The 23267-nt window shown below is 47.1% G+C and overlaps 1 protein-coding gene across 2 annotated transcripts in view; it reads right to left on the bottom strand.

Moving 5' to 3' along the window:
* Positions 1-566: 566 nt before the first annotated feature.
* Positions 567-23267, bottom strand: part of TGFA (transforming growth factor alpha) — a 118841-nt gene continuing 96140 nt past the window's right edge. The window contains exons 3-6 of one of the 2 annotated variants that reach the window (XM_061431993.1): positions 21429-21546; positions 8120-8269; positions 6867-6976; positions 567-4733 (exon numbers count right to left, since the gene is read on the bottom strand). In XM_061431993.1, the coding sequence (XP_061287977.1) occupies positions 4726-4733; positions 6867-6976; positions 8120-8269; positions 21429-21546 (386 nt within the window). In that variant the 3' untranslated portion in view covers positions 567-4725. Of the gene's footprint in view, positions 4734-6866; positions 6977-8119; positions 8270-21428; positions 21550-23267 lie in introns of both variants that reach the window. The other variant, XM_061431992.1, reaches the window with a different exon arrangement.

Below are 23267 nucleotides of genomic sequence, written 5' to 3'. Positions count from 1 at the left end.
CTTGCACACCAGCGGCCCATGCATGGGTTAGAATGGCAGAGGCTTGTATGGGAATTTAAGTGCAGTGAGGCTTGTAAGAACTGGGTTGACAGTTTTAGAACAAGTGCTTACAGTCAGAAACTGAGCAGAGGGGAGTGGGGGTGGGTGTGAGCAGTGGTGTGGAAGGAGATGGACAGGCCTGTTTTTTTTTTCAACTAGGCTGAGAAGATCCAAATAAATGCAAGCCTTACCTCAAGACTGTACTACCTGATGGCCGTTAACCTTGAATGCTACGGGGTAAATTGTGTTAAGTTTCACTTCCCCTGAACATCCTCTAGAAAACCATTCCTAAAAACTCTAGGCCCACATGAATTTGCCCTTCCTGGAATCCTATAGCACCATGGTTCTCAAACTCGAGTATGTATCAGACTCATCTGGAAGGTAGAGAGTGCATGGCATCTTGAGAGTTTAATAGGTCTGGGGTGGGTCCTGAAAATGTGCCTTTCTTAGAAGCTCCCAGGTGATGCGATGGTGCTGGTATGGGGACCACATGTGGAGAATTTCAGCTATTAACACACACACTCCTCTACATCACAATTTCAGGCTTTATTTGTATTTTGTCTGGAATGAGTCTGGAATTATTTTCTGCACGTCAATTGATCTCAGGCAGATTCTTATTCCTTGGGGCAGGGGTTGTCTTTTTCGTCTTCCACACTAGTTAGCGTATTGTTGGACATACAGTAAATGAAATATATATTGAGAAGAACTTCAGAGAATTTGGTTTTTACAAGCATATAGGGATCAACTAAAGTTAATTTTAGGATTCCCACATTTTGCAAAAGAGCATCTATTTTTTTTTTCGCACCATTCACATTTGCAGAGAAAAATCTTAATGTACTTCAGCCATCTCCCAACCTCATGAAAGAAAAGCTTCAGTCTTGATTTAGGAAAAAAAAAGAGTTCATTCCTTCATCCTTCCAAACAAGGTACAGTACAACTGACAACAATACACATTACTGAAAAACACAACAGCATTTTATATTGCTCACTACTCTTTAAATAAGTATAATCCAGATATTAAAGAAAGGAACTGCTAATCACATTAATGCATTACAGAAATCAAAATTAACTTACCACACAAAATAAATTAAAACATTAAATATTAACCTTTTCAGTGCAACATATACAGAAGTCAGAGTAACAAGTTCTAAAAAAAAAAAAGCATCGGGTTTGTTATAATAAGATAGTGAAAAGTTGAACACTTCAGTATTATTACACTAGGAAGAGGCGTTGTGTTCAGTACTGTGTGTGTTTACCATGAGACCTTTTAGAAAGCCTGATAAAATCAGTGGCTAGAGAACAGGTCTTCTATTGGAACATTAAGAATAAACATACGTGTTCCTCTTGTTTTTGTGATGTCCTCCTTGGTCCTGGGCTTTTGAATCACCCCCCTGCCCCCTCCTCAGCTGAGCAGGTTGGGAGAAATCAAAGCCCAGATCCCACTATGGGATCAGGATCTCCCGAACAGTGTTGGAGCCTCTTTGAACTGTTCCTGTCAAAATGGCCTGGAAGACCAGCCAGCGGTCCACGTGCCCTGAAGCAGCCTGGACCCGGTGGAAGAGCAGCCAGAGGTACATGCGCACTGAAGCAGCCTGGACCCGGGAAACCTGAAGATGCAGACACGTGCTCCACCTGCATAGACCAGGCTCCCCAAAGCTCTGGAGGTGCACCTCCTCCCTCACCAATGCGGGTGGGGGTAATGTCAATTCTACCATCTCCTTTCATGGGAAAATAGAGTCTGGGGACATTCTGCCCCTCTCCTCTGCTGGCACACAAGTCTTGCTTGTTTACCACGTGTTCAGATGTGTCTTCCCAATCAGGATTGGCTGCTGTATATCCTTCCATCTAGAAGAAGATGTTTCCTGCCAGCATGCTTAAAGAAGTCACAGCCTGTACAGCAGTGGGAAAATCCAGGCTCCACTGAAGATTTGGAAGCAGTCTCTCTCTTCCCCTGCCCCTTTTAAATGGGGGTTTTGCATTTCTCCTGAGACAGATATTGGAAACAGCTGTGTTCCCCATCCCCTGGTTTGCAGCTGCTCACCAGGTCAGATCTTGGGAACAAGTCCCTAATCATAATGAACTTGGCTTTGTAAAAAGCAAGGAAACACAGGGAACCTACAGAGTTGGATTAGAAGACGATTTTTAACCTGAAAAGGGGGCATTTTTATATCTAACCAAAGAAGTACCAATGCCACAAATGGCATAGGAATCCAATGCTTAGTGGCCATTCTGATTTCTGAGAGAGAAATCACTAAAGAAGCAAGGTTCTCATAACCTGGACATGGACAAAGGTCCGCCTTGATCCCAGCCTCTGCCTCCAACTCTCCCAGGGTGGCACACATTTGGGCCTGTGCACTGCATGGCTATATCAGCACTGGAAGCGGGGGGCACCGGCAGCTGTGACTGGAGTATTCACAGACACTAAGTATGAAGTCCCCACGGGAAATCAAGAAGGTTCTTGGTTCTCACCTCCTCACCCTTCTGCAAAGGCCCTTAGGTGCCTACAGACTGGACACTGATCCTTCCTCAGTAGGTGGAGAAAACCCCACAAGACATTCCCAATATCAGTTCTTGCTCTTTAAAGGCAACCAGACCTCAAACAGTCTCTAAAAGACTGAGGAAAGACTGTTCTAAAGTAAATATGTGATTTCAAGTTAAAAACCAATGATGCCACTCCACTTCCATTAGTCTCTCTATACCGGAATCAGACTTTCAGGAGAGCCCGATGAAAAAAGGGGGGGGGGGGGCCAAGCTGGGGTCCACAAACCAGTGTCAACTGCATCTCTGGGGGTGAAGCCCCAGCCCGCAGATCCGCTGCTGTAGGACCTGTGTAAGGAATGCGAACTTAAGCGTATATTCTCTCATGACTAGACCCCAGAAGCTATGTCAGTTACGCTGCTGGCGAACAGATCCCATTTCTAATCTCGGTGCTTTGGGTGCAGCGTCATTCAATACAAGTGCCAGAATTGCAACACAGGTCATATAATTTTCTTAACTGTGAGAAACACAGAGAAAATGCATTGAAATAGACGTGCTGGGCAGAAGAATTCCAGCAGGACAAAATGACCTGGTAGGAATTTCAAGCTCACTTGACATATTTTAAAAGTCCTTTTCATGAAGTGAGGAGCTACAGGCACTGAAGGGTTAATAGGTAGAGATCTCCCATTTTTCAAATATTGGTGAATAAGAGTTCCCTCACATAAGGAGTTTACAAATTATTTCATTGTTTCCCTGTTTGCAAATTTTAATAACAATTCCTAGGGATGAGCTCCACCATAAAGTTGGAGTGAACTGGGGTTTCCCACAAGCAGGCCCATTGGGTTGGAGAGTACCCAGGAGAACAACTTCTCCTTCTCTGAGGGAAAAGCAAGACCCACGTGATGGAGGCAGCTTATTAAGAGTTTTTGTTTTAAAACAAAAAACAAAAACCTAGCATCCTGAATGGAAAAGAAAAATAAAATTACTGGAATATTTCTCCTAGTGCTTAAAAATAAATAGGAAAGTTCAATTTGTCCTTTTCAAAATAAAGCAACAAATCAACCAAGTAGCAACATGGAAAATAAGTGACTGGTCCCCTTTCATGGGTGCAACTCCAAATGCCTGTTGCTCTCTGCTAAAGCTCTATGTCTAAACAGATTCTCGGACGGCCCACCAGAAGGTTAACAGGTTTAATAAGAGCAGTGTAGTCACTGTCGTGTTTCCTCCTTGTAGATACACACACAGACTCTCTTCCTCTTCCTCAATAAGGTGCCAGGCCTCCACTGTAAGCTCTGCTGACTTTTCAGCAGGAATGTATCGTAGGGCATTTACCAGTTTTGTGTATTAAATGGCATGATCTCTGAACCCCAATCTTTGCTCCCATCAGTAACTCCTCCTCTTCTTCCATCTCCACCCATCCTGGTGCTTCCCCCACCACCGCCCCAAGTTTTAGCTGTCCCAAAGAGACCAGGCATTTCGAATCAGTCTAGTTTTTTGGCAAGCAATACATGGATCATTGATGTAGATGTCTGAAAGGCTTTTACACTTTTTACACTGACTTAAGAGATTAAAATAAATCATCATCCATCTAATAAATAAGAAATTATCTCTGAGGACGGCAACAGCTCAGGAAGGTCTTCAACGTCATGTGTCCATGGAAGACACTGGGCTGCTTGAGGGTTTCATGACAGAGGACTGCATGGCTCCTCCTCCACTGGCATCTTCATGTAGCAAAAAGCAGTGATGCTTTTTTCCACCATTTTCCCCAAGAAGCAGATAAGAAAAAAAAAACTGTAACAATTATAGGAACTCCAGTGTCGGGCACGATGGAGACTATTCTGGGGAGACGGGTCTGGTATCCGTAACTGGCAGAACACACCTACACACACCTGGATGCAGATGACGAAGCACATAGGTCATTAGGTAAATAGGAGGTCCACCCCATGCCATTCATTTCTGACCAGTCTTTAAACTGTGGTCCACCGATTTCTTCTCCAGGTCACACCGGATAACCCCAAGCAGACAGAGTTCTGGACAGAATTTTGAAGGAAGGCCCACGTAAGACAAAAAGCCTGCACAGGTGATGGCAGGCAGAGAAGGAAAGGCCTGCTGGCCCAAGCCTGGCAGCCCTTGCTGTGCCGAACTCAAGAAGCCCTTTTTCCCTCTGGCTGCTCCAGGCCACCTGGCAGAACTCCTCCTCTGGGCTCTTCAGACCACTGGAAGGAAGGAAAAACAGGTTAAGCTCTGCAGGCCACACTCCAGCCAGGCTGGGAAAACTGGCATGGGACAGAAACTTGGGGATGCACCAGCCCAAGTCACTGGGTTCTCTCGGGCAGTCAAGTCCACATTCTGCTGGTTCGACCACAGGGGCAGTAGCTCCTGAATCTGTGCTTTCAGCACCAAAGGAAAGAAGGGAACGGGGACACACACTGTTGAAGGCCTTCATTCAACTGGAGGTGATTCAGCCCATCTGCTGCCAGTTCCCTCATCAGCAGTGGCTTAGTGGGCAGCTCATGAGCTAGTCAAGGGCTCTGGCAGCAGAATGGCTTCCTCTAAGGCCATGGAAGAATAGACCCCCTTATTTCTCAATGGGTGGGCCCTGAGGGTCACCCCACTCCAGTACTTTTGCCTAGAAAATCCCATGGACGGAGGAGCCTGGTAAGCTGCAGTCCATGGGGTTGCTAAGAGTCAGACATGACTGAGCGACTTCAGTTTCACTTTTCACTTTCATGCATTGGAGAAGGAAATGGCAACCCACTCCAGTGTTCTTGCCTGGAGAATCCCAGGGACGGGAAGCCTGGTGGGCTGCCGTCTATGGGTCGCACGGAGTCGGACATGACTGAAGCGACTTAGCAGCAGCAGCAGCAGGGTCCTGAGGGTATCCTCTGTGCCTGTCATGGGGAAGCAGGGTGCACCCAGTCCCCAGCAGCTCCTGAGTCCAGTCCAGCCTGGACATCTTCCTGCACTGGTCTCTCCCCGGTTCCCTGGAGGTGGAGCGTACCCATTGTCTTAAGAAGAGGGGCTTTAGCCTTGGCCATCTCTGCAAGGTCAGACCCATTGCTGGGTTTAAAGCCAACATTCTCTCAAAATGTAGGTAGAGAAGAAGTGACATTAACAAGAAATTTACTCCACCCTAAATGACTCTGCCAAGGTGCAGACTGAGGGTACAAAAATACTATCAATTTTCTTAAAAAGCCATACACAATTTTTTTCTATTGGTGTTATAAGACCAAACAAAAATGTTTATCTTCATTAGCTCAATGCATGGTACCCCGAGGTAGTGGAGGAAACGGGAGTGGGGACTTCAGAGGCCCTGGGTCTCATCCTAGCTCCCCCAGGGACTCAGACCTTCCACACAGGTCTTTGGCAGACTCAGTTTACCCACACCCTCTTCAAGACTACTTCGAGGATCAATGAATTAGCACATTCCTAAACCAAACGAACCGCTCATGCACAATTACTATGGCTCTTGAAATGAAGATCAAGTAACAGCGGCCCCTTGCCTTCAGTTCCCTCCAGGTCAGACCACCAGGAGGCCTAAGGAGCGCAGCAGGCACTTTCTCCCTGCCCTTTCCACACAACCTTGAGCTGACTATTTAGTAGAGAAGCCACCCTCAGGTGGATGAGGCTGGGGTGACTGTCTCTTGACGAACCACTTCCTAAAAAGGAACGCTAAGTTTATGACAGTCTTTTTGGTCAAACAAGCATTCCAGAAACTCACTCATGTGTGACTTTTCAGAGCCTGTCTGGATTAATTTGCTATTTGACTCCAGGAGCCCGGAGCTAGGGATGCTTGGAGAAGGCTCTGGAGATGTGAGTCTGGCATCCTAGCCAGATGTCCAATCTTTTTCACGGATGTTGGAGAAAATATTCATGGAACAATGGTAAGCTGAATGAAGATCACAAGATTCTAAGAGTTCAGAGTCCTTCAAGACCTTCTAGAAGCCGCATCTATCATTTCACTGCTGGGAAAGGGAAGATGATTTCTCAAGAGAAAGAGAAAGAACATCTGTTGTGTGTCTCCAGTCTGTGATACACCAGGTTCTTCATCTCAGTACTTATTTAATTTGCACGACATCTTTTTAATGAGAAAACCAAGGCTCAGAGATGTTAAGTTACTTGTTAAAGGTCACACAGTCACAGGTAAGGATAACAGAGCCACCTTCTGAGGAAAAGACACATTGGAATAAACTGAATCTGACTTGGTAGGATAAATGTCCTCTTCTTTTTCTCCCTTCTTTCTGCTTCACCCTCCAAGAACTTCTGCCCTGACTTGAAACAGGCGGTCCTTTTCTCTACCCAACAGTGTCTCCCGAGGGAAAAGTCCTCCCTCAAGGCAGCCTCCTTACCTGTTTCTGAGTGGCAGCAAGCAGTCCTTCCCTTCAGAAGGGCGCTGGGCTTCTCATGCCGGCAGATGAGCGCCCGGCACCACTCACAGTGTTTTCGGACCTCGCAGCAGCTGCAAAGGTGCAGAGAACACGGGCTGGGTAGGAGCCTGGCAGAAGCGCCCAGCTGGGGCAGTGGCTGCCGGAGGGGCCTGCCGGGCAGCTCCGGGCTCTACCTATCCTTCCCCTGGAGCTTCCAGAGGGACAATCACAGCACAGGGCTGAGGGCTTTGCAAGGAGGTAGCCTTTGGGGCCACTTGTGGAAGGATCTGTTGGCCACCCCCAAAAGACCAGCTCTATGTGGCCGCTCCTCTCTGGGTTGGCCAAATAGGCTCCAGTTGACAGAGGGGACCAGTCATTCCGCACCCCCATCCCCACCCCAGTGGCCCAGCTGTTTGCTCCATAAAGCAGCAGTTGGGTCACTTAGAACCACTGTCAGGACTGGGCCAAAACAACCACTTCAGGCTGGCAGGGCTGCGTGGGTTCAGGATGGGGTCATCCATCAGGAGCAGCCAGCAAGCAGTAAAGCAGGGACTGTAGGTAGACTGTACGGACCCACGGAAGGAATGAAAGAATAAGCCAAGCAACTCCATGGCTTCAGATCTTTTTCTGAAGACTAACACTCTCTGGTCATGGCAAACTCATCCTCTCAGAGCACCTGCTACCCATATTTCCAGGGAATATTGGGCCAGTATTCTGGCCCAATACTGGAAATACAACCCTCGGGTCTGTCCCTTTGCAGAGCAATCCAATTGGGAGATATAGGCAAGCAAATGAGGCTAAGAACACCTGGAAAGGGGCTCAGGAAGGCTTCCTGGAAGATGCCAGGCAGCAACTGAGGTCTGGAGGAAGAGCAGAGGGAGTAACAGCAACTGTGACTTTAGGATTTGCAGAGAGGAAGTGTGGCTGTTAACTGCACACAGGAGGCTTGGAGCCTTTCCAGTTCCCTCTGGAACTCCTGCACACCCCCATCACAATGGTGAAGGCTCCAAGCCTTTGGCTCTGCTTCCAGTCAAGGCCCACTTGCTGGAGATCTCCCGGGCTGTGTGCCCTTCATACCGCTCAGCTTTCACCAAAATCCTTCTTCGCTTTGTTAACACCAATCAGACATCACAGTGGTAAACTGCCGAGGTGGCCCTGCTATCTGGGAGCGCTGCAGATAGCCCCAGGAAGGCAGGCAGGTGGGGGACCCGGCCTCAGGGGCAGTGAAGACTTACTGTATCAGCACACATGTGATGATGAGGACAGCCAGGGCCACGATGGAGACCACCACCAAGGCGGTGATGGCCTGCTTCTTCTGGCTGGCAGCCACCACGGCCAGGAGGTCTGCGTGTTCACAGCGTGCACCGACGTACCCAGAGTGGCAGCTGAGGAAGACAGGGACATCAGCACGCTCTCCGGGCAGAGGTCTCATTCGCCATACTCCCCAGGAGGACTGGACTGAAGAGACCCAAGCCCTACAAAAAAGCCCAAAGGGGCCCCTCCAGCCCTGGCTATTGGAGGCAAAGGTGTCGGTAAAATCGCCCCGACTCCCCTGCATAGGCTTCTCTTGCTTGGAGAACGAGGTAACTCATCAGCTTATCTGTGGAGGCAAGGTGCTGCTGAAGCACTCTGTTATCATGGTTACTATGCCAGATCCTGGGGGAGTGAGGAAGGCAGCAAATGTGTCTAGGACGTGAAGCTCATTTTGGCAGTTCATAAAAAACCAGGTTATTTTTAAACTAAATGTGTGTATTCAGAATTCCCAGTGATGAGAGAAAGAAAACACGCTAAACCATCAGGAGACAAAGACTGTGGCTTGATTTTTATATTCTTTGTCAGGGTTAATTAGTCCTGCAAGCATTTACCAGGTGATCCGGCGCACAGGGGCACGTACTGGAGTAGAACCAGCAGCACTGTCTCGTAATTGTAGGGCCTGAAAAGCCCCAGGGGTCTTACATTTGTGATTCCCTTAATCTGGGGGCTTCCAGACCCCAGATGCCAGGAGTCACAGGATAAATACAGGGTATTTCCTGGAGGATAGCTTTTGCTCCATGTTAACAAAATCTTAATCATTTTAATGTTAAAAGAACAAGTACTGTATGGGTTTAAGATTAAGGCAAACAGGAGATGTTGCAAAAATGGCTGCCTAAGGCCACAGCCTGGGATACTGGAGCATATAGCTTCAGTCTCTAAGGCTGCTTAATGGTAAAGTTTCCCACTGGTGCTCTTTATTCCAAAGCTCAATCGTTATGTACCTCATTTAAAAGCATTTTTAGTTTGAATTCAGGTACTTGCTTTCAGTTAAAGATTAATTTACATTTGACCCATGTTTTCTCATTTAGTTTGCACAGAAAAGTCAAGTCATTTGCTTGTGACCACCATGCCAGGGAGGCTCAGGAGGTAAAGAATCTGCCTCCAGTGTGGGAGATCCTGGTTCAATCCTTGGGTCAAAGAGATCTCCTGGAGAAGGGAATGGCCGCTCACTCCAGTATTCTTGCCTGGAGAATTCCTTGGACAGAGGAACCTAGTGGGCTACATAGGGTTGCAAAGAGCCAGAAGAGAGAGAAACATATTCCCAGATCTGTGGACCCCAGGGTCTGGGTTCCGGCTCACTCAGCAGCTGCTGCCCCTGTATACTATCCAGGATTGGGATAAAAACACTGCAGATTAAGCTCTTGATCTTAAAACAGTAAAGGAGACTTGAGGTTCTAGGGCCAACAATGCAGGGTTCTCCGCAGACCTAAGGAGGGAGCAGGCTCTGGGGAGGAGGAAGATTCGGGAGCTCTGGCAAGAAGACTTTGCTTGAAAAAGGATCTGGACCACGGAAGTGTGAATAACAGCGCAGACTCTCACAGGCTCAGGCTAGGAGGGAGATGACTGCGGGGTGGGGATTATGAAACAGGGGCAAGTTTTTTTTTTTTTTGGTTGGTTTTAATAACAGGATCACGTGAAGGCCAAAGTCAGGAAACAGCTCACCCTGTACGCAGGGGAGAAAACAAAGGCACTGGTCCCTTCCCACCAGGAGAAAGCTAAAGTGTGGACTGAACTTGAGACTGAGAGGAGATAAACAGCAGGCACAGGTAATGCACAAATGAAGCTGTGAGTGTCTACAGAGAATCTTGCAAAGGGTGCCACCTCCAGCCATTGTGAGTTTTCACTCTGCACCCTGATGGCTCTCACCTGGGTTGTGGGCTTCCTCCTCCTTTCATTTAGCATCCAACACCCCATATCTGCAGGACCCTGATCTACCCCCTCTACTTTATCTTCTGTCACTTAGATTTCAGCCAACCCATCAGTCCCCCACCCCCCAGTGTCAACTAAACTAGTGCCAGCACATAGACACTCAGGACACACACCTGTTTGTGAATGAATGAGTGAATGAATGATTACCTTCCCCTTGTCCATCTCAGCTACTGCTACCTTCTCTGCCTGCAACATTATTCCTCACTTCCTTCCTCAAATTCCATCTCAAAGACCACATTCTCCAAGAAGATATAATTTGAAGACTCATTCATTCATCCATCCATCCATTTTCCAAAGCTCTTTCCATGGATCTCTATAGCCTGTCTTTCCCTAAAGGCCCTCAGGACTATGCCCACCTCTGTGACTGCCCTTCCTGCCAGCTTCACTGGAAGCCAGCATCTAGGATCCTACAGGCAAGACCGAGCTCTACAAAATTTCTGGTGAACCACTGAACAGAAGAGGGTTGGGGAGCCTGGGCTTTGTTAGATGTCTAACCAGGAATTGTGGCCAAGTCAATGAGACATCTCTGTAGTTGGGTGTTAGTGTTGTTTCCTCCTAGGGAGGAGAGTGTGATGACAATTTGCACAGCCATTATAAAGATCCAGGCCATAGGAGAGGCAATTCCACCCAGCTTAAACTCCTCTAATCCACAGGCTCTGGAAAGGAGGATTCAAACATCTCCTCAATTGCCTCAACTGCTTAATTCTGGAAACCCTGCTGCTGCTGCTGCTGCTGCTGCTAAGTCACTCCAGTCGTGTCTGACTCTGTGCGACCCCATAGATGGCAGCCCACCAGGCTCCCCCGTCCCTGGGATTCTCCAGGCAAGAACACTGGAGTGAGTTGCCATCTCCTTCTCCAATGCATGAAAGTGAAAAGTGAAAGTGAAGTCGCTCAGTCATGTCTGACTCCTAGCGACCCCATGGACTGCAGCCCACCAGGCTCCTCCGTCCATGGGATTTTCCAGGCAAGAGTACTGGAGTGGGTTGCCACTGCCTTCTCCGCTGGAAACCCTATGAACTAACAAATCAATGCTGGGGACTCCAAGAAATTCTATTTAAATAAAAGAGTGGGAGCCTAGTGCTAATTACAACATTAGCTTATTGAAGGCTATGCTAAACTCCTACATGAATCATCTCTGTTAATCCCAACAATAACAACTGCATGGGGAAAGACAGTGGGGAGTGGATTCTAGAGTTTAAAAACTAAGGATCTTAACTGTGAAGGAGACCTTTCTGGTGTAATGCAAATTGATTTGGAAGATACTCTGGGATATTGATTCAGTGGCAAACTCACAAACCACATAGCAAAAGGGAAGATGGGCTGCTGACTGCCCTGTAAAGAGGTCTTTCTGCTGTGGGTATAGCAAATTGCAAAGATGCCCCCAAACAATGCCATCTTAACTCATCAGGAAAGACAGCCCCCAGACTGAGTCACACTTTGCTGACTTTCTTGTTCTTCCTAACATGTGAGTGCTGGGCCCTTCACAACCAGCCTTGCTTCAGAACTGCTCCAGTGGAGGTCCGAGCCTCTTTGTCCCCTTAGGGTCACAGCTGCAAACATTCAAACCCCAGTCTCATTGAAATAGGGTGCTCAGCGTGTTTATGAATGAAACCTTCCCTGATGAGGCACAAGAATTACATGAGTTGTTGCCAAATACTGGGTTGGCAAAAAAGTTCATTTGGATTTTTCTGTAAGACCTTTTGGCCAACCCAGTATATGAGACTCTAGGTCACGGCCTAGGTGAGCTCTTAGAGTGGCGAGTCTTAGCACCAAGCAGCCCAACTGCAGTGGGAGGCAGAATAGCCTGTGGCCTAGATACTCAAGCTCTTCCCAGGACCTCGCAGATCAAAGCCTCTGAAAACGGGGCCTGGGTGTCTTAAAGAAAAGGCTGAAGGTATTCTGATGAAGCCAAAGTTGAAAGACACCATGAAGGCTGACCAGTGAAATCAACTCTAGCTGCACATTGGAATGGCCTGGGGAGCTTGGAAAAAAAAAAATCTTGATGTCCAGGCCATACCCCAGACCAACTAAGTCAGAGTCCCTGGGAGTAAGGACTGGCATCAGTATTTTTAAAGCTCCCAGATGATTCCATTGGGCAGCCAGGGTTAGACTTTCTAAGGCAATTTAGACTTGCTGGTTTGGGGATGGACAGAGGTCCTTTTTTTTCCCCATCACTCATTTGGAATATAGGCAGCCTTCTCAGTTGCTCTTTACTGGGGGAGGGGGGGGCAAGAAAAGGTTTGTTGACAAACATTTTTTTAAAATTTCCTAAGCTTCTACTAATATTAGGCTTAATTATGCCAATTATTGTAGCATAAATCACACAGTGAGGGGAAGCATCACCTCACCTGGTCACAAATGACTCACGCTTGACTCAGCTGCTGTCTCGACCTCAGGTAGGCACCAGATCCCACCTGGCTGCACATCAGAATCACCTGGGAAGCTTTGGAAAATGCCAAGGCCATGGCCACACCCTTGGAGATGCCCCTGACCAATTGGTCTGGGCACCCAAGTGACTCTAATGTGTGGCCAGGCCTGAGAACCACTGAGGCAGAACGGTCATTTAAGCTATAGACTCGAGAGCAACACTCCAAAGTCTGCCCCTTTCCCCCTCTCCCCTCTTCCTCTCTCTCTGGGCATTTCCTCAGGGTGGGAGCTGTACAATGGGTCTTCTCATTCAGGTGCAGGAGAAACCCAAGATGCGGCACCTCTGTTTAAGAAAGGAATCTGAATAAAATAGGAATTATTCTGTCACCACGGGGAATGGCAAATGTGTAAGCCTGAACATTTTTTTATACCATTTGATTATTCAATTTCATCTGTTGAGAGTGGGTATTGTCAAACACAAGGAATGCTGAGTTTGTCTTCATAATTTTGAAAATGAGCCTCTGGAATCATATACAGGCTGTTTTCCCCAAATAAGAACCGAAAAGAAAGTAATGCCCCAAAAAAGACAGGGCAAAGTGCAGCACAGGAGGGGCAAGGATCCTGTCTGAGCTGAGAAGCCATGGTGGCTGAAGATGACGGGCAATGTGCTCCAACCAGGGGGTCCCTGGGACCTTCTCTGCTGTGTGCTGATTCAGTCTGGAGGTGGCTTTGGTGCTTTCTTAGGAGCAAACGACAATAATTAAATGATGAACAATATGCCTCTCTTTCTCCTCTGCTCAAGGCTTTCAGATCTTCTGCTAAGTCGCTTCAGTCGTGTCCGACTCCGTGCGACCCCATAGATGGCAGCCCACCAGGCTCCCCCGTCCCTGGGATTCTCCAGGCAAGAACACTGGAGTGGGTTGCCATTTCCTTCTCCAATGCATGAAAGTGAAAAGTGAAAGTCAAGTCGCTCAGTCGTGTCCAACTCTTAGCGACCCCATGGACTGCAGCCTACCAGGCTCTTCCATCCATGGGATTTTCCAGGCAGGAGTACTGGAGTGGGGTGCCATTTCTAGCCCTGTCCAGTTGCCCAGTTTTTCCCCCTAAGTCCCCTTTGCACCTGGTTCACAATGCCTTTCAAAATTTTAAAGAAATGGTGATAATGCATGTAAGCTGTGTTCTTACAATTTTTTTTCTTCTTAAGGAAAATATCCTCTAATTAGAAAAATAATGGTTCTAAGCAAATTGGAAGGTACATAAATTATAAGAGAGTGGAGAGAAAAAGAAAGTCCATATTACTGCACATCCGACCACCTCAAAGTCTGACAAGTAAGTACTTTTTCTATATAGTTTTCTTAACATAGTTAAGATTTTTTAAAAATATTATTTTGTATCAATTTTTCATTTGACATCTCTTTACCATTTTACTATGTCATTAGAAACATGCAGGAGTTGTTTGAAATGGTTGTAAAGTAATTTATACAGAGTTTGCTTCACTGAACCCTTACCATTTAGACTGCATCCAATTTTGATTTCATAATGCCAATGGCTTATCTTTGTGTACACACTTTGCTTGCGTTTGAGATTACTTCCTCAGGATAGGATCCCATAAGTGGGCACAGCATGGTATATAGACTTGGAGCCAAATTGTCATGGGTTTGAATCCCATTCCCCACTTAATGCCTGTGTGACCTTGAGCAAGTTACTTAACCTCTCTGTGCCACTGATTCTGTGTCAGTAAAACACAGAGTAACAAAACTTACCTCATAGAGTTATGAGCATTAAACGAGTTAACATCTTGTGAAGTGCCTGACACAAAGGAAGGGCTGTATGAGTGCTAAAAATGTAAATAAAAGAAAGAGAGCATTTTAAAGGCTCTTGAGAGACACTGTCTTCATAAACAATGATGTACTCTCTGGCTGGAGGCTAGTGTTCTGAATTTCAGTCAAGGCTTTTGGCATGGACCCTAAGATAAAGTCTTTAATATGGGGGCCAAGGACAAAGTTGACCAACAGTTAGGGACTAAGGTTTTAGAAAAATATTTATACCAACTTGCCTTAACCGTGGAGAAAATCCACAGGGTTGCGGTAGGAGTGGGGACACTGAGCCGCAGGACACTTGTACTGGGTTTACCCATCCTTGGCCTTGGGGTTTCCCTGCTAGCTCAGCTGGTAAAGAATCCTCTTGCAATGCAGGAGACCCTGGTTTGATTATTGGGTTGGGAAGATCCCCTGGAGAAGGGATAGGCTACCCACTCCAGTATTCATGGGCTTCCCTGGTGTCTCAGATGGCAAAGAATCCACCTGCAATGTAGGAGACCTGGGTTCCATCCCTGGGTTGGGAAGATCCCCTGGAGGAGGGCATGGCAAACCACTCCAGTGTTCTTGCCTGGAGAATCCCCATGGACAGAGAAGCCTGGCGGGCTACAGTCCAAGGGGTCGCAAACAGTTGGACACGGCTGAGTGACTAAGCACACATTCTTGGCCTCAAGAACAAGATTTGCCATGACCTATAGCCTCTCTGCTTGGGGCACTTGGGGAGGAGTGTACTGGAGGGGTAGGGGCTTCCTCATGGCACATGGTCTACTTGACTTTCACTGTCCCTTCAGCAGGACCTGAATCCTTCAGCTGTGGTCATGGTTAACAATGTACTGATCACAATGGTGATGGTGCTGATGAAGGCTGCTCTTATACTCTGCTGGGAACTGGGCTTGAATGTTCTCCGATGCTCTAACAGCATCTTATGTAGTAATTCAACAGATGAACAGATGAAGATGTGGCACATATATACAACAGAACACTACTCAGCCATAACAAAGAAATAAATAAGTCATTTGCAGGAACATGGATGCAACTAGAGGTTATCATACTAAGTGAAGTAAGTCAGAAGGAGAAAAGGCAAATACCATATGATATCCCTTATATGTGGAATCTAAAATACGGCACAAATGAATTTATCTACAAAACAGTAACAGACTCAGAGACAGAACAGACTTGTCTGTTGCCAAAGATCAGCGGGTGGGAGAGGGATGGACTGGGAGTTTGGGGTTAGTAGAGGCAAACTATTACACAAAGAATAGACAGACAAGTCCTACTGTATAGCACAGGGAGCTCTATCCAATATCCTGGGATAAACCATAATGGAAAAGAATATAAAAAGAATACAAACATGTATATAACTGCTATTCTGCTGTATAGCAGAAATTAACACAATACTATAAGTCAACTCTACTTCAATAAACAATAAATTTAAAAATAACTTTCTGTGATGATGCAAATAGTGTCTGTATGTGTGGCATCTAATATAGTAGCCACTCGCTGCCCAGAAGTACTAAGTTCCTGAAATGTGGCTAGCGAGGCTGAAAGATGAAATTTTAATTAAATAAGTTAAATAGCCTCACATGGCTAGTGGCTCCTATCTTGGACAGCAAAAACTCTACATGCTTTATGGTCACTGGGGCCTCCTTACAATCCTGAGAAATACTCATCTCCCCATTTTTTTTTTTAAATTTTAAATTTTATTTTATTTTTAAACTTTACAAAATTGTATTAGTTTTGCCAAATATCAAAATGAATCCGCCACAGGTATACACAAAGAAACCGAGGCTTAATGGTGCTAGGTCACTTGGGTCTGTCTGACCTTGAAATTTATGCCTTTAACTGCTGTGTGACCCTCAGTATCTGCTTCCGGTGAGGGCAGAGAGAAGGCGTGCACTTCCTCAAGATCTGTGGTTGGGTGATGTCCTAACTTCTCCCCCGAACCCCACCACCTGCTGGTTGTTGAGGTGAAAGATCTACATGAAGTGGCTTAAGCACCAGCAGGAAAACCGCCCCCAACCCCGGTCTCTCGGGAGGCATGTTCCTGTTTGCACGGGCAGCCTGCGGGCTTACTGAAGGCGGTCACCCCTCTCTGGGTGTTCAACTGTTCAGATCCCAGTGGATGGCTCTGTGGCCAGAGCCAGGTGGAATATTTTCCTTGGCCGACAGCAATGTGCTTTCACACTTTGCTGTGGGAAAGTCAGGGAGTTCAGTCACCGAGGGGCAATTTGGGCTGTGAGACACTTCAGCAAATTGCCACGGGCTCCCAACACTGGAACCCTGAAAACCTGTCACCTGGGTGGCTTTCTTCAACTGTTTTCCTTTGTTTGAAGGTTCCTGCAAGCAGCAGACCAACACTTTGCAGAAATTGCCTCAGGGGAAAAAAATGGTGCTTGAGTCCTAACCTTGCATTTCTCTGGTTTTACTAACTGCCTTTGGAAATTCTTCGCCTATTTGTTTTCTAAAGTGGTTGGTGCCTAGCAGGGATTTATTAAAGAGAGACCAAAAAATGCAATCTAGGGTTCATGTGGAGCATAAATATTTCAGGATGATGTTCACTACCTTTGGCAATTTCTGACTAGTTATTTAACTTTTTTTCTTAATTTCATATTTTAGTGTGAGATGCCATTTTAACTCTGGAGACCCAAAGACTAGTGTTCTTATGGAAAACAAAGCTTAAGAGCCTACAGTATTTTAGAAAGAACTCCCTCTTTTCAGACTATAATCTTTGGCCCCTGTGGGTTTTCCTTGTAAATCCATGACTGACATGCCCTTAACCTCAAGGTTTGTGAGTTTTACTGATAGGATGAGTGTGTCAGTTCCCCCAGAGCTAGGGTGGTTCTTAAGAGCAGGAACAGCAGGCTTTGCTTTCTCTGCACAGACACAGAATTTCTGATCTAGTGGCAATGAATGAATTAGAACACTCTTCTAAGTACTGAAAGTACAAAAAGGTATAAGGTATGGTCCTGCCCTCACCGAGCTTAGGGGCTCATGTCGCGACAGAAATGATCAAAGCTGGCAGTTGTGAGCAGAAAAGAAGGGCGACAGGATGATGGACTGGCCGCAGCTTCCGTGTCAGGGAGCAGTGGGCAGAGGTAGAAACTGGGGAACTGGAGAGGGCAGGCTGTGCTCCAGAGAAGCTGGGTATCTGCTTGGAGTTGTAAACCTGACTTCCAAAATGCAAGCAATTAATTAAAACCACCAAAGAATAATTCAGGTTCATCTACCGCTACATGAAACACGTCTGCGCGCCAAGACCCAATGGGGAAACTGAGGTAAAGACGAGGTAAAATCTTGCATGGCCATGCCTCCCCAGAGACGGTCAGCTTCCCCAAACTGCAAAAGCGGATTCTATAGACTCTGCCCTTGACCCAGAGGAAGGAATCCTTGAGAGTCTGTGCTCAGGGCAACAAGGTTGGGAATGACCCTGACGTTCCCCTGGAGGAAGGTTTGCCTGCAAAGCGGCAGTGCCAGTACCTTTCCTGGAAACAAAAGCTTAGCTTTTTGAGGCGAACTCTGTGAGGCTGAGGCAGAAAGAGTGCCCTCTGGGGCAACAAAACAGAACATGGGTTTGGGGGGCTAGAACTGATGGGACTGAATCCCAGCTCCACTGTATATGGGCTCCGGGACTCTGGGCAAGTTGCCTAACTTCTCTGAGCTTTAGTCTTCTGATTTACACAATAAGGGCGAGAATCTCTACTTGAGAGGAAGGATGAGAGAACGGCATGCGTCACTGTATGCGGAGCTGGGGCTGGCACACAGCCACAGTTTTTACCCAGAGCTCACTATTATCATTTATAGTAATAGTTACAGTGTGAGTGGGGAGAGAGGCGGCCAGCTGTCCAGAAAACCAACATTGATGGCGTGTAAATGTGATGGACAATGATCTCCTTGAGCCAAAAGCAGAGCTTGGCACCCAGACTGAGGAGAACAAGAGCGCCCCCCACGCCCCACTCTCAGAAGGCTTCCACCAGCCAATGGGGCTCAGCCACAGGTCGGGTTATCGCTCTGGGTCTCTGCTGACCCAGGCTCAAGGCTGCCAGCTCTCAACATTTAGAACAGCCCCTGATCTGGTGGAAACACTAACCTTCTGACACAATTTTGGCCAGAACTGTCCTCTCTCTCCAAAGAAGACCCTCTCATCGCATAGCCGGGGGTAGCCTGAGGTCTTGGCACTAGACGTGACTGGAAGGAAGAAGACCCTCCACCTGCTGCACTGGAGACTTCCTGAGACCTGGGCTAAAAAGTCGCGCTTCCTTCAGGGCCAGTGTTTTTCCACAATGATCAGGCAAGTAACAAAAACAATCCTATCAGTCCCCAAGGTTCCCATGTGTATTTTCATAAGAGTGGTAATCATGAATGACAGTGACTCTTGTCATCAGTGTGCTTTGTATTTATGGGGTGGGCAGGAGGGCTCTTGGCTCTGCAGATGTGACCTGGGGCTTTATCCAGTTCTCCTGGAGGAAGGTGGCCAGTGTGCCCCTCCAAGTGAGGCCCAGAGGCACTCCCAGGGGCCACTGCACAGTCTCACATAGCTGCACCTCAGGAAAAGGAGAGTCCTACCCACCACCCCTTACTGTGGCAGGCTCTCCCAGTCCCCTCGGCTACTCCTGATATCCTTCAGCATCGTGGATAAGAAAGCAGCTTTAGGAGTCAGACCAGCCAGGTCTGAATGTGCACTCTCCTCTGTGATCAGGGCACAACCTCTCCATGCCCTGGGGTCATCATGAGAATTATATGAGTTAACATGTGGATCGTGCTTAGAACAGTGACTGGCATGAAGCAAAGCTCAATAAACACTGGCTTTTTATTAACATTTAGTATTATTTACCAGTACCAGTGGCTTCCCAGGCGGCACTGGTGGTAAAGAAACCACCTGCCAATGCCAGAGATGTGTGTTTGATCCCCCAGGTTGGGAAGATCCCCTGGAGGAGGGCATGACAAGCTACTCCAGTATTCTTGCCTGGAGAATCCCCATGGACAGAGGAGCCTGGCAGGCCATGGTCCATAGGGTCACAAAGAGTTGGACATGACTAAAGTGACTTAGCACACACACTGGTACTATTAGGTTGGATCATATGAAATTGCTGACTTCCATTTTCCACCTATAAAAATGGCATTTTCGTAGAGATGGATGGTTCTTAAAGGGGTGAAGGACAATTTTGCCTCCTCCACAAAGCCCCCCACCCCAGGGTACATTTGGTAATGGCTGGAGACATTTTTGATTGCCACGACTGTTGGGGGAAGTTGTACTGGCACCTGGGGGGTAGAGGCCAGGGATGCTAACATCCTTCAGCCACACAGGCATGCCCACACAACAAAGGGTTACCCAGCCCCAAATGTCCACAGTGCCAAGGCTGAGTACAGGGCCAACTTACAGTATTCCCCCATGTACAGGTTAACTTTCTTGAAACATCCCTTTCCCAAACTGATGGCTCCCACTGGCTAGAGAATAAAGGCTCACTTCCAACAGGCCCTGGCCTCCAACTCACCTGCAGGTTTGTCTCCTCCCTACTGTGGCCACACTGACCCATAACAGTATAGTACAGCTAATAAAATAAGCTGGAAGTGCATGCAAAGGGTTGGGATGCACGAGTGTCCAGGCCTGGAGTAACTTCTCTGCTTTCCCCGTCAGCCTAAGTCCAACACCTGCTCTAGAAGCCTTTACTTATGTGCCTTTCTTGCCCAGTTGGGCTGACCACTGCAATCACTGCTGCTGCTGCTAAGTCACTTCAGTCGTGTCTGACTCTGTGTGACCCCATAGAAGGCAGCCCACCAGGCTCCCCCGTCCCTGGGATTCTCCAGGCAAGAACACTGGAGTGGGCTGCCATTTCCTTCTCCAATGCATGAAAGTGAAAAGTGAAAGTGAAGTCGCTCGTGTCCGACCCTCAGAGACCCCATGGACTGCAGCCTTCCAGGCTCCTCCATCCATGCGATTTTCCAGGCAAGAGTACTGGAGTGGGGTGCCATTGCCTTCTCTGATTGCAATCACTGGTGGCTTTTAACTAATGTGACTCCTGGGTCCCATTCCTAGAGATTCTGATTCAGTGGGTGTGGGTGGGCTCAGCTATATTTTAAGAAGTAAGCCTCCCTGCACCCCGCCCCCCACCCCTCCACCCCCGCCCCGCCTCATGCTGGGCCTGCTATGCCCATCTTTGTTCCCAAGTTGTTCTGTCCTGTTGCCAATCAGGCATACCAACCCTTTGTGTGCCCTTCTGGCTTACTTTATTAGCTGTGCGGTAAAGATGCTGGAGGGCACAGACTTCATCTCAGAGATACTGGCCACTCAGAGGGATCTAACCCAGTGTCTTGCCCTCCAAAAATTCTAAGTAGTGAATTAAACTTGAATTCAAGATTAGGAGTTTGGGATTAACAGATATGTACTACTATATATAAAATGGGTAAATAATAGGGACGTACTGAATAGCCCAGGGAACAATATTAAATATCTTATAATAACCTATCATGGAAAAGAATCTCAAGAAGAATACATGTATTATATATATAAGTATATAACTGAATTGCTTTGCTACATGCCTGATACTAACACAACACTGTGAATCAACTATTCAGGTGCACTCAGTCATATCTGACTCTTCTGCAACCCCACTGACTGTAGCCTACCAGGCTCCTTTGTCCCTGGGATTTTTCAGGTAAGAATACTAGAATGGGTTGCCATTCCCTCCTTCAGGGGATCTTCCCCACCCAGAAATGGAACCCTCATCTCTGGTGTCTCCTGCATTAGCAGGCAGGTTCTTTACCACTGAGCCACCTGGGAAGCCCAAGTCAACTTTACTTCAATTAAAAAAAAAAAAAGGAAAAACCTCACTTGAATCCAGGAAGTTTTAGACTTTGCTAAACCCAGGAGCCACCTGAGATGCTCGTTAAAAATGCAGACCCCCAGGCTCCACGTCCTAGGAATCCAGCCTCAGTGCCTCTGGGCCGGGACCAGCAGGGTTGAAGCAAGGTGTCCCTCAGCCCACTGTTCTGATTCTCCATTATGTTTGGGTCCAGGGTTCTCAGGCGGCTCTGGCATGGCTGGTGGAGGTAAATGCTGTTTTAAGTGGTGGCTGGGATGCCTGCAGCCCCAGCACTGCAGACCGTAGGGGACACTTACACACACGCTGGCTTCTCCTCCTGCACCAAAAACCTGCAGGTTCCATGGAAGCAGAACTGACTGTGGGAATCTGGGCAGTCATTAAAATGGGACACCACAGCTGCAGCCACGGGCGGGTCTGCTGGGGAGAGAGAAGACATTCGGCTCAGATTCAAGGCACAGCAAGACATCCCACAGGTCCCCACCCCCCTGGAGAAGGAGCCCGGATGGCTGGGGTTTCTAGTCCCTACCAGCATCTCCTCCTCAGCTCTCATGAATTATCTAACGGCCAGTCCAGAACCTGCTTGTGAGCTTGCCAGGGGGCTTTACTTACTTAGCTTTGTATGAAACAAAACAGTCTCCCCCAAAGCCTCAGTGTAATTCAGATATATCACAGCAATTTTACTATTTAAAGCCTATTCCCCAAGAATGACCTAATTTTACTTCTGCAAAATGACAGAGATCATTTTTTTAAAAGACAGCCTCCATAAAAATCTGTTTTAAAGGCAAGAAACTGAAGAAAGTTACAAAAGAGTACTATTTAACCATTCAGTTGATGCTGAGGAAGAATTACGATGCAAAAAGATGTTCATGATATATAACTGTAAGAGAAGCAGTGCGTTTCCAATGTGGTCTACATAGTATGAGTCTATGCAAACACACAGAAATTTAGACCTGAAGAAGTCTGGGAAGGATTTACAGAAACATGGTGGCCAGGTCTCTCTGGGGTGGTGGGATCAGTTGTGATCATGACATGAAGATGACAATGCATCCAAGTCCATCTGGGAGTGGCACAGGCAGGGCTGGGAAAGCCAGGGTGGCGGTAGGGAGAGGTAACAGAGTCAGGTCCACTCAGAGCTCTGTGACTCTCAGGAGCTTGGGCCATCATGAGACTTCTCAGGCTGCTCAGAAGCACTGTAAGGAACCACACGTCACCTACTGACCAGCCCAAAGGGATTTATTAGGCTCCAGTAGTCCTGTTTTGTCCAAATAACCCTTCAGACACAGTAGGTAGCTATTTCAAGATGGCATGACAGATGTTTTTGTTGCATCTTTCAAAGGTTCTCTTATATTTGTGTTTGGGCATTTAGGGAGTAGGTTGTTTTCATATATTTTGGGGGTGGAAATATATGTGCATGAGCTCTTGTGTTTTTGAGTGAATTAAACTCCAATTTCATATTGTAAGATTTTCAACCATCATGAAATAGTAAACTCATGTTGCTATCTATTTATGATTTGCTTCTAGAAGTATCACAATTTTGGAAAACTCATAATTCTAATGGAAAAAACAGAGCCTAAAAAGTACAGCTTTGATGCTTTCAAATTATGGTGCTGAAGGAGATTCTTGAGAATCTCTTGGACTACAAGGAGAATAAACCAATCAATCCTAAAGAAAATCAACCCTGAATATTCATTGGAAGGACTGACGCTGAAGCTCCAATACTTTGGCCACCTGATGTGAAGAGCCGATTCAATGGAAAAGAGCCTGATGCTGGGAAAGATGAAAGGCAAAAGGAGAACGGGGAGGCAGAGGATGAGATGGTTAGATAGCGTCACCACCTCAATGGACATGAAATTGAGCAAACTCCAGGAGATAGTGAAGGACAGGTAAGCCTGGCGTGCTGCAGTCCATGGCGTCACAAAGAGTTGGACATGACTTAGCGATTGAACAACAACCGAAAAAACAGCAGAATCCTTGATGCAGAGCCCTTAGAGGTCATGACCTTGGGCTGAGGAGGCAGAAAGACATGGATTAGGGTCCTACCTCTGCTGCCTGGATGCCGTTCTGAGCTTCCACCTCTGTGAGACAGCGAGTCCTCTGCCTCATGGTGGCTCTGAGGTTGAGCGAGGCCAAGCGTT

The sequence above is a fragment of the Bos javanicus genome, chromosome 11 (genome assembly GCF_032452875.1).
Source record: "Bos javanicus breed banteng chromosome 11, ARS-OSU_banteng_1.0, whole genome shotgun sequence".
In the NCBI taxonomy this organism is placed as follows: domain Eukaryota; kingdom Metazoa; phylum Chordata; class Mammalia; order Artiodactyla; family Bovidae; genus Bos; species Bos javanicus.
Note: the sequence above shows the minus strand (reverse complement) of the source record. Positions and strands in the feature narration are given on the sequence as shown.